Source organism: Cupressus sempervirens, chromosome 1 (genome assembly GCF_028749045.1).
Source record: "Cupressus sempervirens isolate cs-2001-9-10 chromosome 1, ASM2874904v1, whole genome shotgun sequence".
NCBI classification, from domain to species: domain Eukaryota; kingdom Viridiplantae; phylum Streptophyta; class Pinopsida; order Cupressales; family Cupressaceae; genus Cupressus; species Cupressus sempervirens.
Window position 1 is genome coordinate 193,420,847 of NC_143118.1, and position 25,958 is coordinate 193,446,804.

At 37.4% G+C, this 25,958-nt stretch overlaps 1 protein-coding gene across 1 annotated transcript in view; it reads right to left on the reverse strand.

Moving 5' to 3' along the window:
• Positions 1-25,497, reverse strand: part of LOC149576769 (uncharacterized) — a 46,020-nt gene extending 20,523 nt beyond the window's left edge. The window contains exon 1 of the mRNA XM_089819794.1: positions 25,244-25,497. Within this exon, the coding sequence (XP_089675920.1) occupies positions 25,244-25,395 (152 nt within the window). The 5' untranslated portion in view covers positions 25,396-25,497. The remainder of the gene's footprint in view (positions 1-25,243) is intronic.
• Positions 25,498-25,958: the final 461 nt, after the last annotated feature.

Sequence of the window (25,958 nt, forward strand, 5' to 3'; positions counted from 1 at the left end):
TGCTTCAATGATTGTGAGTAGCTATCTATACATAGTGCATATTTTTGACTACTTGTTTGCAATTCAAGGGTTTTGCTCTATAATATACCATAGCAATTTGCCCCAAAGTACAACAATTAGTCAGCTGCTTTTTTCAAATTTCTATTTAGGTTCACACATGCTAACCATCACTTCCTTCTTATTTGAATTTCATGTGTTCTGTTTCATATCTTCTGTGTTTCTACCTTTATTTACAAAAGGTTTATTGTTGAATAATGAATGCTGAAAGTAAGGTCCCTTGGCCTCAACCCTAAATTACTTGAAAAGAGGTTAAGGGAAAACAGCTATACTTTCCATTCCCCGTAAACAAGAAGATGTATTTTGCATTGTCCATGCAAGCATACCAGTAGCCCTATGCAACTTGGTCAAAGAAGATTTTCTTCGTGCATAGACTATAAAATCTTGAAATAGAAGACTATCGAGAATAGTGTCCTATTCCCATTATTGATGACTTGCATAGAGCAATTTGCATAAAAATGGACCTTTTGTGACATAATAACACATTGCCCCATTGCAAATGGGGACCTCCCAGTTTTTGGCTTTTAAGGTTTTTGTTCAAGTGTTTCAGTTTCTCCTTTCTCTTGCCAATGTGAAGTTTAGGAGTTCATTCCAAATCCAAGGATGTCAAAAAGTAGGAAGGAGAAAACATGACCAAATGAGTATACTGATGGCACAAAGGATTTAGAAGGGGGACAAAGATAAACATTGCTTGAGGTCGATTCTGACAACTACTTTCGAAAGAATGGGCCTATCCGCGTACCTACTTTTTTGTTTGTTTTTTCAAAATTGAGAAAGCTTTTTTGCTTTTCAAAAAATTATATTTTTAGAAGTTTCTATTTTGGGAAGGTCAAAATTTGTGAAATTGGCCAAGTGTAAAATCCCTGATTCAACTTCAAGTTTGTCTGAAATTACATGAAAAAGCATGAAAAGCGATGAAAAGTTCCGGATTTCAAAACAAGGAAATGCATTCAAGATTGTGAAAATTCTTGACAATCCTTGCTCCAGTATCAAATTTATTTAGGAAAAGCTATGGCGAAGAATGCCAATGGAAGCAATCTGATTACTCTAAAGATTTGAAACCACTCTCAAACATCCCAACAGTATTATATAAAAATATAACCAGTATAAGAAAGGAAAATAATATGACTTATGACTACATTTTATATTTTATGTAAATATTTCACCCAAAGAGAGAAACTCCTCAATATTCGTGCAAACCAAAATTCTAGAATAAACCATAAATGGATCGACTTAAGTAAGCTTCTGGAAGAAAACATAAAGGATTGACTTGAAGAGAATTCTAGAGAAAGCGGGATAGAGGTAGCCACATAAGAGATTCTAGAAGAAAGTAAAAAAGAAAGTCAAATCTCAATAAAAAGGGAAAAACGGATATTTTCAATAAAGCTTCTCTAAGATTCAATAAAGGAAAGAAATCAAAAAACAAAAGCAAGTTGATCTCTTCTTGACATCAATGTTTCCTATAAATACAAGAGCTTGGCATTGTTTTCATTCACAAACAGGAAATTGAGCTCTAGATAGTAGTACTTTTCTGATTTCAGAGTAAGGTAGCAATTTTGGGCAATTTTCAAATTGAATTCCATAACTATTGATGATCATTTCTTGGAACTTTCATATTTGCTGATGAATTTCCATTCAAAATTTTGATCTCTTTCATGGTTAGATGTGATTTCCAGATCATTTCTTAGAATTTTCATGTTTGCTGAGGATTTTCAATTAAAATTCCAAATTTTCTCAAGATTAAAGATGATTTTCAGAATTTCTTGAGAATTTTCAAAGGGTTTTCTAATCTGATTGAAAGGTTCTAAAAAGTTAATGCAGACTTGAAGGGGATTTTCATCCAGATTCAAGATTTCAATCTGAATATTCTCGGAATTGGGCAGATTCAATGTTTTCATCATTTTTTCATACTCTGTCCTAATTCTTGATTGAAAATTCAAATTTTATAGGATTGAAGATGAAAAATTTGTTTGTAGGAATGCGAAATGAAATTAAAATAAGATATAATTGAATTTCCATAATTTGCATTCATAAATTTTATACCCTCTCTTAATTTCTTAAAGGTATGAAGTTCTGAGTTCAAGGAGGTTTAAAATGATGCTATTTCGGAATATTTTTCCCAAAATTGAGGAAGAATTCTTCAAAGCCAAAGAGATAAGGGCCCGTTTGGTTGCTGGAATACAACCGGAATAGGAATAGGAAATTAGAATATGATTTGTATTCTTTGTTTGGTGCGTGGAATAGGAATAGGGAATAGGAATACCTATTCTCATTTTAGCCCCAAAATGAGCTTTTGTCCATTCCAAAAAATACCTGTAATTGGAATTTCTATTCTTGCATTCATTTTAACTTTCTCAAATTTGATTAAATTTTCAAATCCGCTTTGACTTGGGGTGAGCGCTAGAACTTTGTTTTCAATATTTTCAAATATTTCAATGATTTTCCAATGGCGCCGATTGCATCTTCAGAAATATTTTCAAATGGCGCCGATTGCAAGTTAACCCTATTCCAATTTAAGCTTGCATAACCAAACAAGGGATAAAGAAGATTGAATTGCATTTTTCCATTCCTATGCTTCATTCTCGATTCTCATTCAAATTTTCTATTCTAATTCTCAATTCCTACGCTTGCAACCAAACGGGCCCTAAGCATGCTGAGGTAGGCGACCACCTGTCTCCACCAATCAAATAAGTTCATCGCAATACCTCCAAGTTCAACGAACTCGATCTTTTCTTCCATCAAAATTGTTGGTTCCCAAAACCGCAGATTGGAAATCCAAGAGCCTGTCACTTCTCCAATAAGACTTCTCAATCAGTTCTGGCCAACGAACGGGAATACTTCTTGATTCCCCTACACTTTGGGTTCCGCTACACCAGGCGGGTAAACCTTCACCTTGAACACTGACTACTCAATTCAAGGGTTTTCTATAGCGAACTTAAACTTTGCGAATTCCTCGATTAGCAAGGTCCTTGAACTCAATAAGAATGAAACTGAAACTGGATGCTGAATACTTGATGATTGAATGTTTTGTATAAATTTTGTAAATAATGAATTTGATGCTTGCAGGAGGAATATATTGATTTTTTGACTTCAACAAAAAGACCAGTCCCTTTGCTCATCCGGGCGATAGAGTCAACTTCAGAGAATTTTTACATACAACTTCATAATGTTTAATGCACTTGTACTGTCAATAATTTTGATAATCTAGATGCGACAAACCAATTATGATGCAATCTTAAATTAGTCCAGATTGAATTTCAACTCCACTGAGACAAATCGAACACAGCTGTGGAAACAATTAAATATTTCACAACACCTATGATGATCAAATTTAAAATGCTTAATTGACCATGTCCACTTATCTGATAACAAAATCATACACAAAATTTTAAAATATAATTATGAAGGACGATTCCCCTCAGTTTAAATCTCTATGCCGTTAATAATATTCAAAGAACATTTTTATTTTATTATTAAAATAAAATAATTTTATAATAATAAAATAATGGAACTTCAATATAAAATCATATTGAACCCTTATTCCTCCTTACAATAAAATATAAATATGAAATGCCTCTTCTCAATCTGAATGTTCGGATCTCTCTATCTGTCCTCTAATATTTCACTATTTATATTTTAATATCTAAAGAAATGTGACTTTTCAAACTCAAAAGTCATTTCCTTTTCATGAAAATAAATCGTACCCCTTTGTAAGTAATTTTAATCGGGTGTATAACAAAGTCTAATTAAAGTTTATAATTTGAACTTTATTAAAGTTGCATAATTATTATTTCAAGGCATAGTATTTTATGTTTATGAAGAAAAGGACGCTTCATATTCTTCTCCATTCTACTACACAAATTCTTCCTAATTTGCGTCTTCCTTGGATCGAAGAATTGTAGATTCAGATGCTCGAAACAATTATCCTTTGTTCCTCTTGTTTGGATCATACTTCTGATGGCGCCCATATCTGACGTGTGTGATCATTGATCCTAATATTGATACTTGGTAACAGGAGGTATATTAGTTTCATCGCTCACTGAAAATGCGTGCTCCAAGGTGCCCTATGCAGATGAGATGTCCAGTGTTTTCTTTCTGCCGCAAATCCCCATGGAGAGTCTAGACGCGAAGGATATTTGTCATATACCCATCGCTTCTCATTGCCACCGTTTAGCATTAATAGCAAGCTCGTACCCATCTGAACTTAAGAGGAACTTGTGAAATTCCTCCCAGACTTCACTTGGATAATTATCATGAATGTTGAGAGGCTCCACGCATTTCCAAATCTGAACATTTGGGAGGAAGATATAATAAAGGTCCTGCTCCCGGTGGTTTCAGTGTTACTATTTCTATTTGCTTAAGTGAATTATCCAGCAGCTCACGAACATTAAAATTAGAAATATGCATCTCTTCAATAATATTTACTTCTGCAGGCGCCATCATATTCTGTTTGAGAAAGTCTAAGGCACGTAAAGTAATACTTATTTGAGGCCGGCGAGAACCCATAAACTCTGATGAGGTTTGCTCCAGAGGCCACCTTCCTATTGGTGGGCGACAAATGTTTGAATTAAAACTCATAGGATGAGGTTCCTGACTCGGGGGAAACTGCCATTTCATTTGATTAGAAATGCCATGCGAAGCTTGCACATTGTAGCCTTGCTGTTGCTCAGGTACCTTGTAGATAATGATAAACCATTTGCAACTTGAGGCAAAAAGTTAGGCCTTGCTCCACCAGGGTTATCAGTAGATAAACTACTTGGAAATTGAAAATTAAATTTTGGTCTTCCTGTACCAAAGTTATTTGTAGGTAGACTATTGATAACTTGAGGCTGAATATTAGGCTGCGGGTTCATAACAGCATTTGGTCTTCTAGATCGAATTGGACCTCCCCAATTTTAACAAGCTCTATCTTCCATAGCTTAGGAAACATATACTCCATTTAATATGATTCTGTTATTGCAACAAACAGTCTCTATTTTATCATTTTTGACTCTTCCACAGTGTCTCCTTCAGATTTTATTTATGGTAGAGATATATGTATGTCAGAGTCTTTGTATTAGTTTGTTTCTTCATCAAACTTCAGAATTAATACTGCCGAGGTAATTTTGCCCAAATATGTGTTGCTGCATATATATGTTGATGTTCAATATCATCTTTGTCACCTGATTATATGATTGTTATTCATTTCTGTTAAACACAATCCTTTGACCACCTTCATTATTTTCTTGACATGGTGTTTGGGATTCTAAAATTTGCCAAAATTTTAGAGTTCCATCAAAAATAGCAGATGATTTCTTCTAGAAGAAAGCTCCATCACATGTTCATTTGTAATTGATTCTCACTGGATAATAATTGTAAACCCTAACTAGGGTATAGTTCTCTAAATCTTGCCCGTCAATCTTAAATTGATCTAGACCCTTCATCCGTTTTTGAATCCACCCCACTCCTCTCATTTGTAGAGGAGAGATTCATAGATTGTTGCATAAAAGCTGCTCAAGTAAATACATGGTTCAGTAATTGGTGAATTTAAATATCTTTTGCAAGTTGCATGGTTTATGTCTCTCACTTGTAGATTTTATTTTTCAAGTTGTTATAGCAAATGAAGGATTTGGTGGCAATGTTCATTGTCGAATTAATATGTTCATACTTTTGATAGTTGGATGATATTCAACTATTCTGCAAATTTACATTGAATTTGCAATAGAAAAACTTAACTTCCATTACTGTATTCACTGTTTGAATGTTTCTAAATATCAATGATGTGAAATTCCTTAGAATACCTTATAAGATTGCACCATTATTGTGGAGTTGTTGAAGTTGGAGAGACAAGGAAAGGTTTCAGCTTCCACTTTTGTAGTCTTGTCTCCATATTTCATAGGATTAGTTCAAAGAATTAATTTAGAGTCCGAATTATCTTCTCAACCCCTCCTATTTTTCACTTTGTTTTAGAAATCTTTGTCAGAAAAAGAAAATTCAAAAGTTCATTTGTTTAGCATGTAGAAAAAAAATTTCATGAGAGGATCGCGTACCCCTAGTATCTTATTCATAGTTGCTTGTGTCATAAAACACCACCAACATGACCTAAGCAATCAAGTCTCCTTGTGTAATGAGGACGTGGACAAGATAGCTATCAAATGCCAATCTGGATACTTTGAATTTCTAGCCATGTCATTTGGTCTAAAAAAAGCCCCAGCCACTTTATAGTCTACCATGAGTTAAGTATTAAGTGGTCACTTCAGAAAAAAATTGTTTTTGAGTTCTTTGATGATATTGATATTCGGTAAAAGATTAGAAGACAACTTGAGACACATGGATATAATCTTTGAAATATTCGGGCAACAAGCTCTGTTTGCTAAGGGAAATATGTGTGAGCTTGGGGTTACAAAGATTTTATAATTGAGCCATAACATTGGTTCTCAATGTTAAAGTTTGTACCTGCGATAGAGATCTTTATCTCTCAAAATCTGGACGTTATTACTGTTATTGTCATCTTCAGCTGAAAAGGACACTTAAGTTTAATTTGTAATATTAAATATAAATGACAGGTGTCATTCACATGCATTGAGGCATGAATATTCGAAGAGTTATAATTAATTATAGGAGTTATGAGAATCTCAAGAGACCTTCGGTTATAATGTGAAGAGTCTTTCCTATTGGTATATATTCGCATCAAGCAAAGGATATTGTACACTTGAACACTTCATTATCAATAAAGATATATTTGTGTTGTGTGGCTGGGTTTTTCCCTTCATCATTGAAGGGTTTTCCCAGGATAATTCTGGTGTTCTTTGTTTCAGTTTTCTCTCTTTCTTATTGCTGGTTATCTTCATGGATTTCTGGGCTCTAGTTTTAACACTTACAATGTTTGGATGGATCAACAAAAAACTAGGCCATCTTGGGTCAGAGACATCTTATGACATCAACACAATTGAGAGGATTCTGTGGCCTTTGTAGATACTCCCAGACATTTGCTAAGGTTTTCTCACAACTTGCAATGTCCTCTTATTGGATCTCTTGAGGGTTTGGGACTATTTACTTATAGCCTTAATTGCAGGAGACTTCTTACGATTAAGGCCTTAGAAGAATAAGTTAATTCTCGTAGCATTGAGCAAGAAAAAGATTATTGACCAAACTTGTACAACAATGGTGATAACTCTGCTCCACTAATTGTGTAAGTCTTCCTGGTGAAGCTGATATCTATAAGGGATGTCTTTATAAAAAATCGCTGATATACAGAAGAGATCTGAAGATGCTGATAGGTAGTGAATGCAATATAATCTGGTGTACAAGGTATGACTTATCCTGTAGGCAAGATTAAAGGATAATGTCGATATCGATATATTGATCAACTGATATCTCTGATATATTCCTCAAGTATATGCAAGTATGTTGTCAAATGAGACTGATATGATCCTTTATGATGCTATAACCAGAATATAATATAACTACACCTCTTGAAACTAATCCTTGCACAAACTAATCTCCCTCAAACTGTTGACTTCTATTTCTATGAGCAGTGTGATGATCCCCTTTTCCATCCCTATATTCTACTCTCAAATCTGTTGTATAAGGTGTCTGTTGTATGTAATCTTAAGTCTGCTGCAAATATGCATAGCTGTGTCTGCTGTAAGACTGATCATGATTTATATATTATAATTGCATGCTTCTATATGTCAATGGTCATCTGCTCTTATCTCTTATTTCTCTATTCTTTTTTTCTCTTCCTAATCGATGCCCTTTGTTGGATGACTAGTTTCTCCTTTTTTTGTCTTATTTGGCAAGGGCCACACCTTTTGAGCATCATCTGAACCAGCCCTCTTTATATAGATTAATATTTTTAAGCCTTGTTGCTAAATTGAATTGGGTTGGCACTCTTCAAAATTGCCCATAATTAGGTGGGTCAACACTCCTAAATATTTTTTTCTCAATGTTTAAAATACAGGATCAGCTGGCATATGTTAAATTGCCCAGCTTTTTGATTATTTAAGTATGAATGTTATTTATTTTGCCCTAGTTCCAGGCAGGCCATGACACAACTAGTTGCACCTCTAATTAATATGGCTAAAAAGAGGGCTTTCTCATAGAATGACACAGCTCAAGACACTTTTAAGAAACTCAAGAAAGTAACAAGTTCATGCCTTGTATTTGCTTTTCCAAATTTCTAATGTAGAAATAAAATCTCATAGCATTCAATAGACTCAAAAAGGACTTTTCTATATATGACAAGGAAATGCTAGCGATCATGCATCATCTAGCTAATTTTAATAAGAATACTTCATTTGTGCAAGATTTGTGATCACAAAAAATCATAATAGTTTGAAGATCTTCCATAGACAAATTGACCTAAATTACAGTCAACAAAAATGTATGAGTAAGCTTAAAGCTTATGATTTTCATGTAGAGCACATGGAGAGTATAAACCATGCAGTTTTTGATGCTTTATCCAAAATGCCTTCTCTCTATTCCATTTCTACTGTTTGAAAAGTTCCCACCATGGAACAATATACTTATAATGCATTGCTACTAGATTTTAAATGAAAGAGTGAAGGATGAGAAGTATTTAATAGCAGATAGTCTCATTTTATATAAGAACGGAATTTCCCTCGTACTCAAACCTAAGATGAAGGAGAAAGCTTTTTATGATCCACCAATGGCTAGACAGCAAGGATTCTACAACTCTAATAGATATAAATAAATATTGCCCTAGAAAGGTCTTAAGGAAAATATTCTCAAGCATATCACAGATCATACAATCTGCAAACATAACATAGCAGATCAAATTTTCCCACAGATTTGTTATAAGCGTATTCGCAATAAGAAAGAGTGTCAAAGGATGTTATTATAAGCCTTCATGAGGTAGGAAGAAAGAACTACATTTATGTTAGTGTGGATAGGTCAATTAAGCATGCACATTTCTTCGCCATTCCTACAAGACTTAGAGCACCTCAACGCACCTCAACCAGATTTATTTTTCAAGAAAATGTTCTAGTTAAATTGTCTAAAAACATTAATAATAACAGAAACAAATTCTTGAGCTCCTATCACGGGGTCAGAGTGAGCCCCGTGTGATACTATTACGGAAGTAATTGGTAAATACTTGTTTGTTATTAACAGAGACCAGATGGTCAATTTATACAAAAGAATGAGACGATGTTTCCTTAGGAAACGATCATAAAGAATAGAAACATTCTATTCTAGAGAAAGCAAAAAACGAAAGCAAACTAAAGCTAATTAGATATTTACAATAGATAGCCATTAACTAATAATAGACGACTTATCTATTATTATAATACCCTCCCTTAATGGTTAATCTATCTAACACACCAAGTTGTCCTCTGAATTTGACAAACTTATTAGGACCAAGAGGCTTGGTGAGAATGTCTGCAGTCTAATCTATGGTAGGAACATACTACAAATCTATAGTCTCGTCTTCAACCAGCTAGCGTATGTAATGACAGTGAACATCCACATGCTTGGTTTGTTCGTGGAAGACTGGATTTTGTGCTAACTTGATAATGCTTTCGTTATCAACAAACAAAAGTAGTTGGTCCTGCCGGTGACATCTGCATATCCCCAAGCATCCGATGAAGCCAAACAGCTTCACATCCTACCTTATAAGTCCCTCTATATTCGGCCTCTATAGAGGAGAGAGAAATTGCCTGCTACTTCTTACTGGTTCATGTGACTGCACCGAGTCCCAAACTGAACACATATCTAGACGTTGACTTTTTATCATCAACAGAGCCTACCCAATCTGAATCTGTGAACCCACTAAGTTTAGAATTAGAACATTGAAAGTACAAAAGTCCATAATTTGAAGTGTCCTTCACATAACAAAGCACACACTTTGTTGTCATCCAATGATCAGCCTTAGGATCTGTCATAAAGTGTAAAATATAGCTAACTGCAAAGCTGATATCAGGCCTAGTAGCAGAGAGGTAGATGAGGCTGCCTACTAGTTGCCTATATGTAGTATCATCAACGGAAGGAGAATCAGACTTAGCCAATAACTTGAGAACTTTCTCCATAGGTGTAGATGCAGGTTTGCAATCCTGCATACGAAATTTGTCTAACAAAGCCCTAGTATATTTGGACTGAGAGATGAATATACCAGAAGACTGTTGCCAAACTTCAACACCTAGGCAATAATGCATGAGCCCAAGGTCAATTATATCATAAGACTGGCATAAATTCTGTTTGATTCCCTAAATCAAAGATGTCGAACTGCCAGTGATGATCAGATCATCCACATAAATAACCAGAAGCATGATGTCACTATCAGTAGTCTTGATATACAGATTTGAGTCTGAAGAACTCCTCTTGAAGCTTTGATCACTATGGTACTTATCAATTTTTATGTACCATGCCCGAGGGGCCTGCTTCAAGCCATAGAGAGCTTTTACCAATCTGAGAACCTGATGGTCTTTACCAGCAACCTTGAAACCAGGAGGCTGCATCATGTAGACCTCTTCATGGAGATCACCATTCAGGAAAACACTCTTGACGTCCATCTGATGGACCTTCCAACCAAATTGTGTTGCCATGGCTAGGACTAATCTGATGGTGCTCATCTTTGCAGTAGGAGCAAAGGTCTCCTCATAATCAATGCCCTAACGTTGAGAAAAGCCCTTCACCACTAAACGAGCTTTGTACTTATCCAAAGTACCATCCGATTTGTATTTGATTTTGTAGACCCATTTGCAGCAAATGGGTTTCTTCCCTAGTGGAAGATCAGAAAGGACCCAGGTGTTGTTCTTCAACAAGCTGTGGTGTTCAAATGTCATGGCATGTTTCCACTCTGGAATTCCTTTAACCTCGGAATATGTTTGAGGTTCAAACACACTGTGAATGTTGGCCATGAGAGCAAAGTTAACAGAATCTATAGTTTTGCTCTTTTTCTGAGCAGTCCTCCCATCAATGAGCTCATCATCACGAAGATCAACAAGTGCCTTGGCCCACCACTTAGGCCGGATAGGAGAATGACCAACATTAGTACCACGAGATGCTTGATCAGCAGGATCCTCATTAGAAGAATCTGGATCAAACTCAGGTGAAGCATCTACAAAGCGAGGTGATCCTGCAGGAGAAGCCGGAGGTGTTTGTACAGGTATCACTATTATAACTAGAGCTACTGGAGCTAATGGAAGCCAAACTCCCAAATCATGAGCCATCATAGGTTGGTCTATTGGATCAGGAATAGGAGAAATAGGCATGAATGCTCCTCGCTGCTCATCAAAGACTACATCTCGACTATAGATGAGACGAAATGTCTCAACATCGATCAGGCGATAGGCTTTGTGAAGACTATTATATCCAACAAGCATGAGTTTCTAACTCTTGGCATCCAACTTGGTGCGTGACACATCAGGGATCCAAACAAAAGCAAGAGAGCCAAAAACCTACAGGTGACTGATTCTAGGCTTGCAACCTGACTAGGCCTCTTCCGGAGTTTTACCTTTGACCACCACTGTGGGTTACTGGTTGAACAAATAAACTGCAGTGTAAACTACTTCTGCCCAAAACTGCTTTGGAACATGTTTGTGTTCAAGCATGGATCGAGCCATCTCGGTGATTGTCCTGTTCTGACGTTCAACTACACTATTTTATTGTGGCACGTGGGGTGTGGCTAACTGGCATTTGATGCCATGTGTATCCAAGAAGTTGGAGAAAACATTAGAACAAAATCCCCCCCCCTGTCTAATCTAAGAGTAATAATAGATTTCCCAAAGTCTTTTTGCACTAAAGGTTTAAACTTCTAAAATATAAGAAATGCATCTGATTTCTTTTTAAGGAAATGCACCCACATTCTTCTACTAAAATCATCAACGTACAACAAAAAATACCTGGACCCAAGAACAGAAGGAGTGGCCATAGGGCTGCAAATATCGGCATGTACAAGCTAACGTAGCTAAGAAGCTCGCCATGAGTCGCCACTGGTAAAAGGTGTGCGATGTTGTTTCCTAACCTGGCATGCGTCACAAACTCCAAGCTATTGAGTCTAAATCTCTGGCAATCCAAGAACAAGCTCATCCCGAGCAAGCTGGGAGAGATAATGCACATTTAAGTGCCCATATCACTGATGCCAAAGTGTGTTGACAAAAGACCGCAAAGCAGCCATAGCTAAGTCTTGAGAATCACCAAAATCAGTAAGTCTGAAAAGACCATGATCCTCGAGATCCACTACAACAATAGACTTAGTCGCCCGATCAATGATTGTGCATTGATGTGAACTAAAGGTGATTGCCAAGTGTGGAGAACGCTACAGCAACTGACTGACTGAGAGTAGATTTAGTTCCATCCTAGGAACATAGTACACATCAAGGAATATGAGATTCCTCCTAGCAGACTGAATCTAAATGTTGCCTTTACCGACAACCGTGTACTCTTCTCTGCCACCAAAAATAACAATGTGAATAAAGTTGGTAGTCAATAAACCAGTCTCTGCGGTGAGTGAAATGACGAGAGGCACTTGAATCAATGTACCAGGCAGGCGACTTCACATGATCTGCAAGTCTTTTAGCCACGAAGGCGTAAAAGGAAGATTTTGCCTACTCGGTGTGTTCTGCACTGTTCACTTTGGGCTGCGAACCTAATTGCTTAAACTGTGCAGCTAAGCATTTCCAACATTCAACCTTCATGTGTCCAAACTTGTGGTAGTAGTTGCATTGAATGTTCTTTCGAGAACCATCTGATGCTGGAGCAAAAGACTTCTATTGAGAGGCTGCTGAAACTTGCTTTTATCCTTCTGAAAGGATTTCGCAACAAAGGCTTGCTCTATGGAGGTGGAACTGGAACTACTACTGAACTGTTGTTTCCACTGATCTTGCTAAAGCAGCAGTGTGCAGAGATCAGTGAACTTCAAATCAACATAGATGATGTGAGAGTCAATAAAATGCTCATAGGATTTTGGTAAACTCCGAAGAGTGATAACCACAATATCCTCTTCCTCCATCTTGCGACCAATGGCAAGTAACTGATCACGAATTTCTTGAATCCGATTCATGTGTGCCTAGAGCGAGGTGCGCTCATCCATGACAATAGAAAGCAAAGTGTGTTTTAGAAAGAAGGCTCTGTTTTTGTCAAATGTCTCATGAAGACCTTTGAGATGTGTCCAGATCTCGACAGCTATCTTACCGGGTGGAATCTAAGAAAGCTAATCATCTGCCACAAATAATTCGAGAAGCATCACTGCCTCTCAATTATTCAAATCCCCATGTATCTTGATTAGGACCCAGAGAAGTTTGACACTTCATAACACCCAGAACAAGTTGATTGGTGTTCTGATATTCAAAAATTGCGATGATCCGCTACTTCCAAGTGCCATAATTTCAACCATTGAATTTGGAGTTATGCTCGAGTAGAATGTTTGTTAGAGATGCCATGGCACGTTTTTCAAGGAAAATTGTGAAAATCTATGAAGGCACGTTCTTCGAGGTAAAAATGGAAGACCCGAAAAAATTAGTGAGGGACCCAAAAAAGAGCTCGAAAAACCCAAAAGAAATATGCTGTCATTTTTTGAATCCACTGGCTCGAAAATCGAGGCACCCAGAAAAACGGATGACAACCCAATTGAGCTCTCGAAAAACCCATCAAGAATCTACAAGCAAAAATAATTCCCAAGCTCAAAACATAAGGTTTCGTGCAAAACCCTAGCCGACGGCTTAGAAGGTCAAATTTGCAGAAAGAATGGTGATTTTCTTGGAACAAAATGGTCGATCTACTTCCCAGAGCATGATTACAAACTAAGACAGTGCTTGAAAAATCATGTTTGACCTCCAAATAATAGTAGATGTGGCAGGAGTAGTTGTTTTTGTAAAACGCAGAGCCGTGAGTTGGAAGAAAATCACGCAGGTGCAGGTTGAAGCCGCAATTTTTGTTCCAGTCACAAGTTGGAAAAAGGACTAGAGCCGTAGCGAAAGAAAATCGTGATTTGTATCCAAGACAACCCGCAATTTGAAGACACGATTTTTCAATTCGAGTTACAGAGAACAAAACCTGTGATTTGTTCGAACACGCGTGTTACAGACTGAAAAGAAACTTGCGATTTACAGACTGAGCCGCGATTTCCAATCCCGAGTTGCAGATTTGTCTCATCCAAACCCTAGCCTAAACTAGGTATAATGAAGCAAAATTATTTAGGGAAAATATAATTTTGAAAATAAGGTTCAGATAATTTCAATAAGAAATTATTATTTTCAAAAAAAATTCAACCTTGCTCTGATACCATATTACGGAAGTAATTGGTAAAAAATTGCTTGTTATTAACAGAGACCGTAATTGCTTGTTATTAACAGAGACCAGACGGTCAATTTATACAAAAGAATGTAACGATGTTTCAATGTTTCCTTAGGAAACGATTGTAAAGAATAGAAACATTCTATTCTAGAGAAAGCAAAAAACAAAAGCAAACTAAAGCTAAATAGATGTTTACAATAGATAACCATTAACTAATAATAGATGACTTATCTATTATTGTAATAATTAGGTGAGCTTGTCGACACTGGTTATCTATGCCCTTCCCGCTCCCCATATGCGTTGCCTATGTTGTTTCAAAGAGCAATCAATCATGAGTTCCTGAAACTCATTTAACAGACCTAAAACCCTCTATTGCAATTTCTCTACTACATTTTTTATCTACCCTAGGAATTAAAGCATAACACAAGTGTTGATGTTTCATACCATCCAGAATTTTTCTCCCATCAATAAGACATACCCTAGCACTATTGCATACCTTTGCTTCTTCTTCATTAGGGGTTTCAACTTGTGCCTAACTCCATCCTTTATCAGAGAATAAGTGTGTGCATGACCATGTACAGCACGCCTACTATACTATCATGGCCTTCCCAGCAACATATGACATGCATCCATTGGTATGATGTCACATAGTACCTCATCATGGTAGCTTCCAATCTTGAACTTCACCAAGCACTGTTCATTGACCATGACCTTGTGGTCATCCTACAACCACGCAATCAGGCACAAATGTGGGTGCTTCTATCTCTTCAAGTTTAACTTTGTGACCATCTTCTCTAGCGCCAAATTGTTAGTGCTCCCACTATCGATAATCACATCACAACACTTATCCTCACACCTACACCCAATGTCACAGCATTCCACGAACTTTAAACATGAAGTTCAATATGCAACAAACATTAAATGGTGGGAAAAATATCATTAAAATTCGTATGAAAATAACATGATAATTTGTATTAAAATTTTCTTGTTGAGCTCGCAGTTGACTTTTGAGGATACCAGCTAAGGCACAGGAGCGACAACATTTGCAAATGTCAGACGGTTTGCAGATACCAACAACGAACATTAAGTTGGAGGAGAATAGAGGGCTAGGGTTAAACGCATTTCATCAACAATGTGTGCCTACAAGTCAAGCAACCCAACCTTCAAACTGGGCATTGCAACTTCAGTGGCACAATCCTACAATTCCACTTCCCAATATTTTTTTCCAGTTTTCGTATTCTTAAAAAAATGGTGTTTTTTAGGTTTTTTTTGGTTTTGATATGTTTTATTTATAAAAAATTAAAAGGTACGTTTGAAAGTTTTTATTTATAGTTTAAATAAACTTTAATTTAATATTGTTTTAGTAATTTTTACTTATACTTTTGTAAATTATATTTCGTAATTTTCAAAACAAAATTTCGAATTTTTAACAAAACAAGAGTTTTTAGTTTTTTAACAATGTTAAACTATTTTGACAAATTTATGTATATATCACTCATATTTAAAACAATAAAATTATGCAAGGCAAATTTAATGTCAAATTTATTTTTGAATTTTTTACACTTTCCGAACTTCATCCAAATTTAATAGTAGCAAATCTCGAACTCGAATTTGAACCTTGTGACTCAACTTGCACCTAGTGCGAAACAAACTCTTCCTCTTATCTAACTCCTCTCCAATTACTAGGGTTCTCCTAATAACAAGGATTTCTCCCCTCTTTGCATCATCTAAATGCTCTGACTTGGCTTCTTCATCTACATGTGTCACTCTCGTGTGGCCTTCAACTCTCCGATTTGTCCTCCCTTGTCGTTGATGACATTCATAGGCTTGATGCCCTTCTTCACCATAATGGAAAAACGTTCCTCTAAAGCCGCCTCTCCCTAGTCCTTGTCCAAATCTTCCTCTTCCTCTTTGGTCTCCATAATTTTGATCACGGGAGTGGTTGAAGCCCCCATTCCTCTGGTTTCAGGTAGTACCCACATCTTTATTTTTCTTCTGGTCCTAACACAAGGTAGGTACGAGGAAGGAACCAATTCCAATCTCCTAACACCTCGTCAAGAGTACACATAGATCTAGCTGTAAGGCCTTCCTAGTTGCGGCCAATACCAAAAAATTCAAACTCCAGAGCTCAAAGCTTCCTATCTTGATACTTTCTTACTTCTTCTACCTAAAAACTTACTTTCCTAAACCTAGTCCAAGTCCTTATAAACACAGCAGGTAGAAACCAATTCCAGTCTCCTAACACCTTGCCAAGAGTACACACAGATCTAGCTGTAAGGCCTTCCTAGTTGCGGCCAATACCAAAAAATTCAAACTCCAGAGCTCAAAGCTTCCTATCTTGATACTTTCTTACTTCTACTTGAAAACGTACTTTCCTAAACCTAGTCCAAGTCCTTATAAACACAGCACGACCACAAGTCGACCTGTCAGGCAATTAATTACAAAATAGGTCGTGTCTTGGAGGAGAAAACAAAAGAACCAACAAATGATCATACATGATCCAAGGGACGTTCGCCAACTGTGCAAGATGCCATGTCATCGTAGGAAGCCGTAGTTAAAGGAACTCCACGCTACATTGGATGAACAAAGAAAAGAAAAGTGAGCGGAGAAAGAGGGACAAAACTCCACGCACAAAGCATTAGATTTTGCGCACTTAGGGTGAGGATCAACAATAGATCCACATTAAGATGCCAATTGTGCACAACTTAAAACCACGAGCAACAACGCCTACTCCGCGAACAACAAAGTGGTACAAAAAACGAAGCAATATTTTTGTTTGATGTAAGATTGCCCACAGAACCAAGATGCTCCTGCATTAGACACCTAGGGTAAATAAAGATTTGATGTCCACATCAAGAAACCTTGATGCTCTGATCTGAATCATAAAGATCCAACTCGGCTTGTAATATCCATTAACTATCTTCCACTAGTTTATCCTTCCACTAAACAAGGTACTCCATGTAGTCTTTTCCTCTGGTGCTCTTACTCTAGTATCCAAAACCTTTTCAATACTTTCAGTCCTCTTGGGATAATCTAGGTTATTTTTTAATTCCTCATCTAATTCAAAATACTCAAAGATGTTTGCAATATTGAATATTGGTGAAATATCCATGTCCTTTGGTAATTCAACTTCAAAAGCATTTCAAATTTCAAATTTCTTCAAGATCTTACAAGGACCAAACTTCTTCATCTTCAACTTAATATAGGTACCAATTGAAAATTTGATCTTCTTCAAGTGAACCATAACTTCATCTCCAACCTCAACAGATTTATGTCTTCTTCCTTTATCTACCCTTTGTTTATACTCTTGATTACTAACTTCCAAATTCTTCTTCACTTCTTCATGCAAAGTCTTCATGAAATCCACAAATTCCTCTACTTTAGCACTTCTCTTCATTTCAATACACAAATCCCTCGATTCAGTAGTTCCTTTAGTATGCATTCCATTTACTATCTCAAAAGGTGTCTTCTTAGTACTCCTATTTACAAAATTATTATATGCAAACTTTACTTGTGCTAAAATCAAGTCCCAATTAGCAGGCTTACCTTCAATCAAACATCTTAGCAAGTTACCCAAACTCTTGTTCACAACTTCAATTTGTCCATCTATCTGCTGATTGTAGAACTAAACTTAAGCTCAGTATCCAACTTCTTCCAAAGTGTCCCCCAAAAAGAGCCAATAAACTTAGTATCCCTATCTAAGACAATAGTCTTTGGTAACCCATGCAATCTTACCACTTCCTTAAAGAATAATTCAGCCACATGTATCGCATCAAATATCTTCTTAGAAGGTATGAAATGAGTCATTTTAAAAAATATGTCAACCACTACCAGAATAGAATCACTATCTCTCTAAAGTTCTAGGTAAGCCAAGCACAAAGTCTATACTGATATCTTCCCAAAGCTTATTTGGAACAAGCAATGTTGAATACAAACCCAAAATTCTAACTAGTTTCTTTTGCTTGACAAGTTCTGCGACTTTTAACCATCTTCTATACATCTTTATATATCTAAGGCCAGTAATACCTAACTGTTTTGTCGATCCCAAAATGTCCAACAAGTCCTCCATTATGTTTCTCCTTCATGATGTTATCCCTTGTAAATCCTCTAGGTATGCAAAATTGAATTCCCTTAAACAACATGTTTTCCTAAATGAAATTATCAATCCACTTATCTTGTTCACTTATCATGTGATTCTTAAAAGCCTTCCAAGGTTCTGCAAAATCAAGATCAATTTCATACAAGTGTTTCAAATCATCAAAACCAAGTACCTCTCATTTTTGTTAATAAATTCCTTCTTCTGCTCAAAGCATCAGCTACTTTGTTTGACAGTCCACTTCTATGTTTCAACACAAAAGAAAAGTATTGTAAATACTCAACCCACTTCATGTGTCGTTGTTTCAACTTATTCTGACTTCCCAAAAACTGTAAAGCTTTATGATCAATGTACACCACAAAATCCTTATGCATCAAAAAATGTCTCCATTTCTTCAAAGCTTGAACAATAGCATAAATTCTTGATCATAAACCGAATAGTTTTTCTTAGCATCATTCAACTTCTCACTAAAGTCTACAGGTCTTCCCTCTTGACTCAAAACAGCTCCAATGGCACTTTTGTTTACCGTACAGGGTAAATGGATATTTATTGCATTAAGAGACTAGAATGTAACACAGAACAAGATACTTTATTCATATAAGCAGCTATGCAATCACGATTACAATGATGATTTATGATTCCATTCGGACGATGTATATATACTTCTTGAAGGGGTGACTCAACCGTCACGCAACCTTTCGGACACTAACTAATCCCATCGGCTATAATATAGTTTTTACCGACAACATCATCCCCCCAAAAGAGAAGTCGTCTCTAGACGACAAAATAGAGACAACTATACTACTAAGTACATCAAGACTCAAAACAAACTAAGAAGAAGAGGGGTGCATCCCTGGTAGGGCTATAGTAGTAAACATCCTCTATGCCCGTAGCTCACTTAGTTGTGCCTGCAACTCGTGCACCTGCTGCATCCGAGTGTCCAAATCCACTTTGGCCTACATCTGAAGCTCTAGTGCCCTCTTCATCATCTCAACAATGTTCCAGAGCTCTACCTCTTTTTCATCTAACTCCCTCTTTGCGTCCCCCAACTAAGATACCAATGCTGCCTTCTCAGTCATGTGTGTTGCCCGCTCCTTCTTCCAAGCTTCTATTGTGGCTAATCTTGTAGTTGTCTGCTCCCAAACCCTTGCTACTACTAACTGATCTGCCCTACTTTGCATAGAGCATAGTACGCCTCCCGATACACTTGTACTATCTCTCGGGTGAGGTGCTCAACTCTGCTCTCCACCACAGGCTCTTGAGTAGTCCACTCCTTTCGCATCTCCGAGGTTTCTATGTTCGGCCATCCTCTTGCCTCAAAACATACTAAGAAGGTCGTTGGACAACCAACCCGCATGAATGACAAGACCTACTCTAACTCCCAAACCACTGCCTCCAAAGCACATCTCTTTGCTGAGATTACTACTTGGAGAACTTGAGTCAGCACATCCGCTAAGTAGGTCTCAACATCCTCCTCCCCTGTAGCTGTCGAGGGGTCAAATGGTGTTGGGTGCTCTGTGGCCATCACTGCCTCTACTGCTTCTAACATTCTCTCCGTAGTACTCCCTGTCAGAGGTGGGGGTGGTGGTGGGGTTGGGGGACGCTAAATCTCCTACCCAAGTACCCACTCAAGTCCTGCTCACTTAAGTCCTAAGTTGTAGTACCCTCACTGGTGGCCAATAATGCATCGTCTATCGTGACCACTACATCAAATCCCACTACCTCCAGTCTGACCTATGGTGTCCCCGAGCTCTCACGAATCTCCTATGCCAGTAACTCCATCACCTCCTCTGGCAAGGTTGTCGTCAGTGATGAGTGGGACTCTGTCTCAATTATGGTCACAGCCTTCGGAATAGTCAAGGTCACTGTAGCCAGCTGAGCCACTACTGTGACAGGGGTCATCACTACTGGCTGCCCGAGTTGTCCAAATCCTGGAATGTGTGCATTGTGCGTACCCACCGGAACCAAATGTGTTGTCGCCGAAAGTGTAGGTCGCAAAAATAGCAATGGTGTTGCCGTAATAACTTCCACCTCTTTATCATCTTCTTCCTCCTCTCCGTAATGGTGGTGTTGTAATAACTAACATCACAATCAACCTTAAAAACTTTAGTGAAATCATGCAAAGCAAGTGTAGGTAATTCTACCACCTTTTGTTTCAACGTTTCAAAACTCCTCTATGCTCCATGTGTCCATTTGAAATCCTTTTTATCCCCTCTCATTATCTTTGTCATGGCATTACATACTGAACTAAAATTTCTAATGAACTTCCTATAGAAACTTGCCAATCCATGAAATGATCTAACTTCTCCAACATTCTCAGGTGTAGGTCAATCAAGGATAACTTTTACCTTTTCAAGATCCGTCTTCAAACCATTAGCAGAAATCACATAACCAAGGTACATAATTTCTTCCTCTATGAATGAACATTTCTTCAAATTAATCAACAACTTCTCTTCTTTCAATCTCTGCAACACTTGTCTAATATGCTCAAGGTGTTCTTCCTTAGTCTTATTGAATATCAGGATGTCATCAAGGATCAACAATGGGTCCACATTAAGATGCCAACTATGCACAACTTAAAACCACGAACAACAAACAAGTACAAAAAATGAAGCAATATTTTTGGTTGATGCAAGATTGCCCACAAACCCAAGATGCTCTTGTATCAAGTCCTCATTTTGACTTTCAAAAGATCTACCACTGCCCCTTCCTCCTTGGCCTCGCCCTCTTTGCTTTCCATCAAACCTCATATTTAGCTTCTCCTCAATCTCAAAGTAAGGTGGTATAACACCTCAATGCTAGTCATTCTAACCAAACTTAACTCCTAAATATTTGGTCTTAACCCATTAAGGTAATGGGCACCCTTCTGCTTATCAGCTTCTACACACCCTGTCCTGATGAGGACTCAATAAAACTCATTTGTAAATTTCTGGATAGATTTTCTCGCTTGCTAACCCTTGCATCTTCTTGAGCAAATGAAGCTCATAGCCAAAAAAAATGAATTGCTTCTTTAGTCTATCCACCATCCGAACCCATCTAGTGATTTTCTCCTTTCCTCTTCGATTTCTTTCCAACTAAACATCCTACCACCAAATTTTGGCAACCCTTCAATTTGGCCTTCACAAACTTGACCCTTTCAGGACCTTCTACATCTTCATACTCAAAATACTCCTCCATATCATTGATCTAATTGATTAACTCTTCTGGATTGAGATTTCTAGAAAATGTGGGAACATTGAATTTTGGGTCTTTTTCCAATTCTAGAAATAACCCTCAAAAGCTTATCCACCTTCGGATCCCTGTCTTCTTCTTGAACCTCTTCAACTTGTCCCTCTTCTACAAATTCTTCCTCACTTTCATCTCCAATCCCAATATTAGTCCCTTTTCGCAGTTGCTCTTCCAAGGCTTCCACTTGCCTTTGGAGGGCTCTAAAACCCTCATCTCTAACACCTCCAACTCTTCCACCATGATTCCTTCATGGAGGCATTCTCACGCTTATCTCACAACCCACAACCACAATCCTACTACAAACTGCTTTACTGTCGACAATCTTTCTACACACTCAGGAATTCCTACTCTGATACCACTTGATGAGGGCACAACTTGAGACAAAAATGAACATAATAGAAAAGGGAAATTGCTATTATGTCAAATAAGAAGCTATTTCATGCATCACAGTCTAAAAAGACCAAACTGCATGCCCCCGTGGGCTACAATATTATTAGATTCTAGAGAAAAACCCTTCTCATTGTACCTTCTCCCAAACTCCTCCAAAAAATTGCCTTTTCACCTCAAGGATGGCTCTTTAAAAACCTATTTTAGGTTTAGGGCTACAAAGAGAATTTACATTTCGAAATTGGGTGGTCGGCGCCAAAACAGGGGTTCTAGAATTCAAATTAGAAGTCGGTGTAAAAACAAAAAGCTCTAGAAAAAGTGGTCCAACTTCTGGGAAGCATAACTTTTGCTTCAAGACTCTGATTGACAAACCGTTTAAATCATCGAAAAGCTCTCCAAGTGCTCTATAGCCCTTTGGACTGCCTACTAGTAACCCCAATTTTATGGGGCCATACGAGGCCGTTTAGTGCCTCAAATCTGACTTAGAAGGGTTTTTCTAAGAGGTCTTAAGGCAACTTAAAACTGCAATAACTTTTAAACAGTGAAACATTTTCACCTAACTCTTTTTCTGTAGTGCTTGAAATTTCAATTACAACCTTACAATCTTCCCCCAAAGTCGCACCCTCTAATTCTTCATACTTAAGGTTCACCAACAAAATAACTCAATTTTTGCATTTGCACATTTCTCAAGGTGTGCCAAAATACTGACCACGAAAAGTAATTATGGAAATCTAAGAGTTGAAATATCTATTTTGCCCAAATGGGTATCTAGAAATGCAAACGCATAAAACAAAAGCTATCTCTAGACATATTTTTGGGCGATACAAGATTGCCCTTACACCGTTGGTGCTCCTACAACAATCAATTGTGACTTCATGTTTATCAGCCTAGAGTTGCATTGGATGTAACCTCAATTTTGAGAAATTTATGCAATGTCTCTTTTGGGGATTTGAATGATTAATCACAAATTCATTTTACAGATTTTTAATTCTATTAATAGCATTTATGTTGCTTTTGGTTTGTATCAAGCAAAAAGGCTTTTGTGTATTACCCTAGTATTGCATCACATGGACCAAGTGGTTGCACCTTGGAGAGTGTTTGCTACAATAGCCCCCATCAAATTCTATTGTTATGACTCATTTTATGGCTTTGTATGAATATGATGCAATATCCTTCAGAGATTTAGTGTTCACTAATAACAAGGTACTAGCAGCTAGTGATTTGGTAGAGTTTAACCAAGAAATCTTGAGATAACTCAAGGATCACATGCAATGGGCTCAAAATAAACCAAAGTGTTATGGAGAGAAGCGTTACAACTAGAGATCATTTGAGGTTAGAGATATGATCTTCCTACACATGCAACCTTACAGGCAGACTTCCATTCAGTGAAGTGGAGTTTAAAAGCTTGAACCTTGCTGCTATGGATCTTAGAGACTTTTGCAAGGGGTTCACAAGGTGGTTTATGATCTAGAGTTGCCAAGAGATGGCTGGATTCACAATGTATTCTATGTATCTTGCCTCAACAGGGCACTTGATCAACATATCGCAACATAAGTTGATTTGCACCCTAGGTTGTTGAGGGGAACTCATATTGGTTATAGTGGCCATCATTCACGGGCAGCAGAAGACATTGAGAGAATATGACTGCCACAAAATGCTTGGTCTGTTTGAAGAACCTATTTGCTGAGGATGCTACTTGGGAGGTGCCAAAGATATTCAAACACCTAACACTGCATTTCTTGTGGGTAAGCATTGGTGCATTTGTAATACATACCCCCTTATCCAACCTGTAGGTAAGTCCAAAGCTTCACATGAATGATACGAGTAGAAACTAATTAAATTTGTTGCTGCTATCTATTGTATTATTTAAAAACCAAATACGTGGATGTATTGAACTCTAAGCTGCCAGTTAACTTTATTAATTTGATGGTCTGATTCTTCTGTTGGTTTTCCGTCAATGGGGAGTTGTTTATTGATTAACTACCACCAATTCATAAAGTGTCATCACTAATTGAGCAGCATATAAGATAGTGAATTACCAGAGGTAAGTGGGAAAAGTAAAACAGGAAAAAAATATCCTTTTTGTAATTAAAACAAAAGCTCAGCTTGATGCTGCTACATCAGTTTTGGTGCTTGACACAAAACCTCAGGTGAATCCACTATCAGGCTGCTCTCAGGCATCAGCGGTTTGTGGTGCAGACATCATTGAGATTATCAGGTCGCCCTCAGCACTAGCAAAGCATCAGATCTTCTTGCTACAGAGAATTGAGGAACTTCTCGAAGACACACGTGCTATTGGGTGCGCCCAGTAAGTGAATCAGTTTAGTAGATTGTAATTGCTATATGTATGTGTAAAATATTTTACGACATTTCTTAAAGCAATAGTTTGTCTTCTTAGTTCAGTTGTTTCTTTTGTATGCAAACTAGCAGAGGCCATCACAAACGCAATATAAATAGCATCCCTAGGGTTCCAAAAATTCAAAACAGACACTACAATCAAGCCACACATAAATCAGTTCACAAAGGTTATAGAAACCCTAATCCAGTCAACATTAAAAAAGCAATTTTGGTAAACTAACGTTATAGCACCCATAAAACAAATGTGGCTAGAGGGAGACACTGCAATAAAATATACAATACTCCAAACACAAAGGTGCCGGTGACTCAGTGATGCGGTGTCATGGCGTACTAATGTTAATCACCGGTCGATGAAAAATTACGGGGTATCGTAGCCCAGATAGTACCCCACAGAAAACTAGTGCGGCTTGATGAAAGATGCTAGAAGACATTATCTCAACCGAAAGAGGCGAGTACCTAATAAAGGAAAACTCTACCATGGCAACGAGAGGCCTCGGATTCCACTCCTAAAAGATCCATGGAAAAAACAAGGCACGCAAAGAGTAGTCGAACATAATACATAGTTCAAAGAGTTCTATGACAACTAAAACAACGTTGAACCATCCCAGACGCGTAAAACTTAAGCGACACATCTTGTCAAACCGTTGGCATATGAAACAATGGATACCAAGTCCGCTCAACCCATTATTTGAATTGAGATTATAAGTTTTTTTCCGGGTTTCTCAAATACCCAATGGACATTCTTCTGGGATTTTACCAGTTAAATTAGCTTCCTATATTTTTACAGCTATGCTCAACTAAGCTTTTCAAAGGGGGTTGATAAAGGCATAAGAGTATTCTGTATGAATTGAAAGAAGAAGAAAGGGACAAATAGAAACGCGCCTGCCGAGATGATTTCGCATAAAGTATGGATCTTTTGCGAGATCGATGGTCTCGAGGGCGAGACGCCTGAGACGTTCCCTTCTATCGATAGCTTCATTCTGTGCAGAAGCAGCACCTCCACTCCCTGGTTTCGAACCCCACTCTCTGTCCATGCCTGCTCGGGAAATCTCCCTCCCTCTCTTAAGCTTCAATATCTGGGAAGAGGAGCCTGTTTTCCTCCACAATGCGCACTTAGGCGGCGGCCACTTCGACTTCAGTGGTATACACTTAGTTTTCGGTGGTATACACTTGCCTGGGATAAATATTTGGTCAAGTAACCTATATAAGAAGTATTCTACTTTTATTACTTTCTCATGATAAATTTTGTGGAGCTTTTTGAATTGAATATTTAATGGTAACGTTTTGTTTTTAATTTAAATATTAGAGAAGATTACCTATTTAACTTGTCCCAAAGAGTGATGTTGTTTAGAGAGAGGCAAAATTTATAACATTAGAAAGGGACATATAAGTTTTGGATTTGGCATTCTCAAGTGGCTCTAGTTTTTTTTGGGTTTTTAAAAAAATTAAAATTGGTAATAAAATAAGGGTGCTAATTGTAGAAAGAGTTCAAATGTATGAAATCTTGATATCTAGCATTTTCAAGTGGCTCTGGTTTTTTATTGGGATATGCTAAGTGTTGTTCGCATCAATTTCCTTTTTATTGGGAGTATCGAGG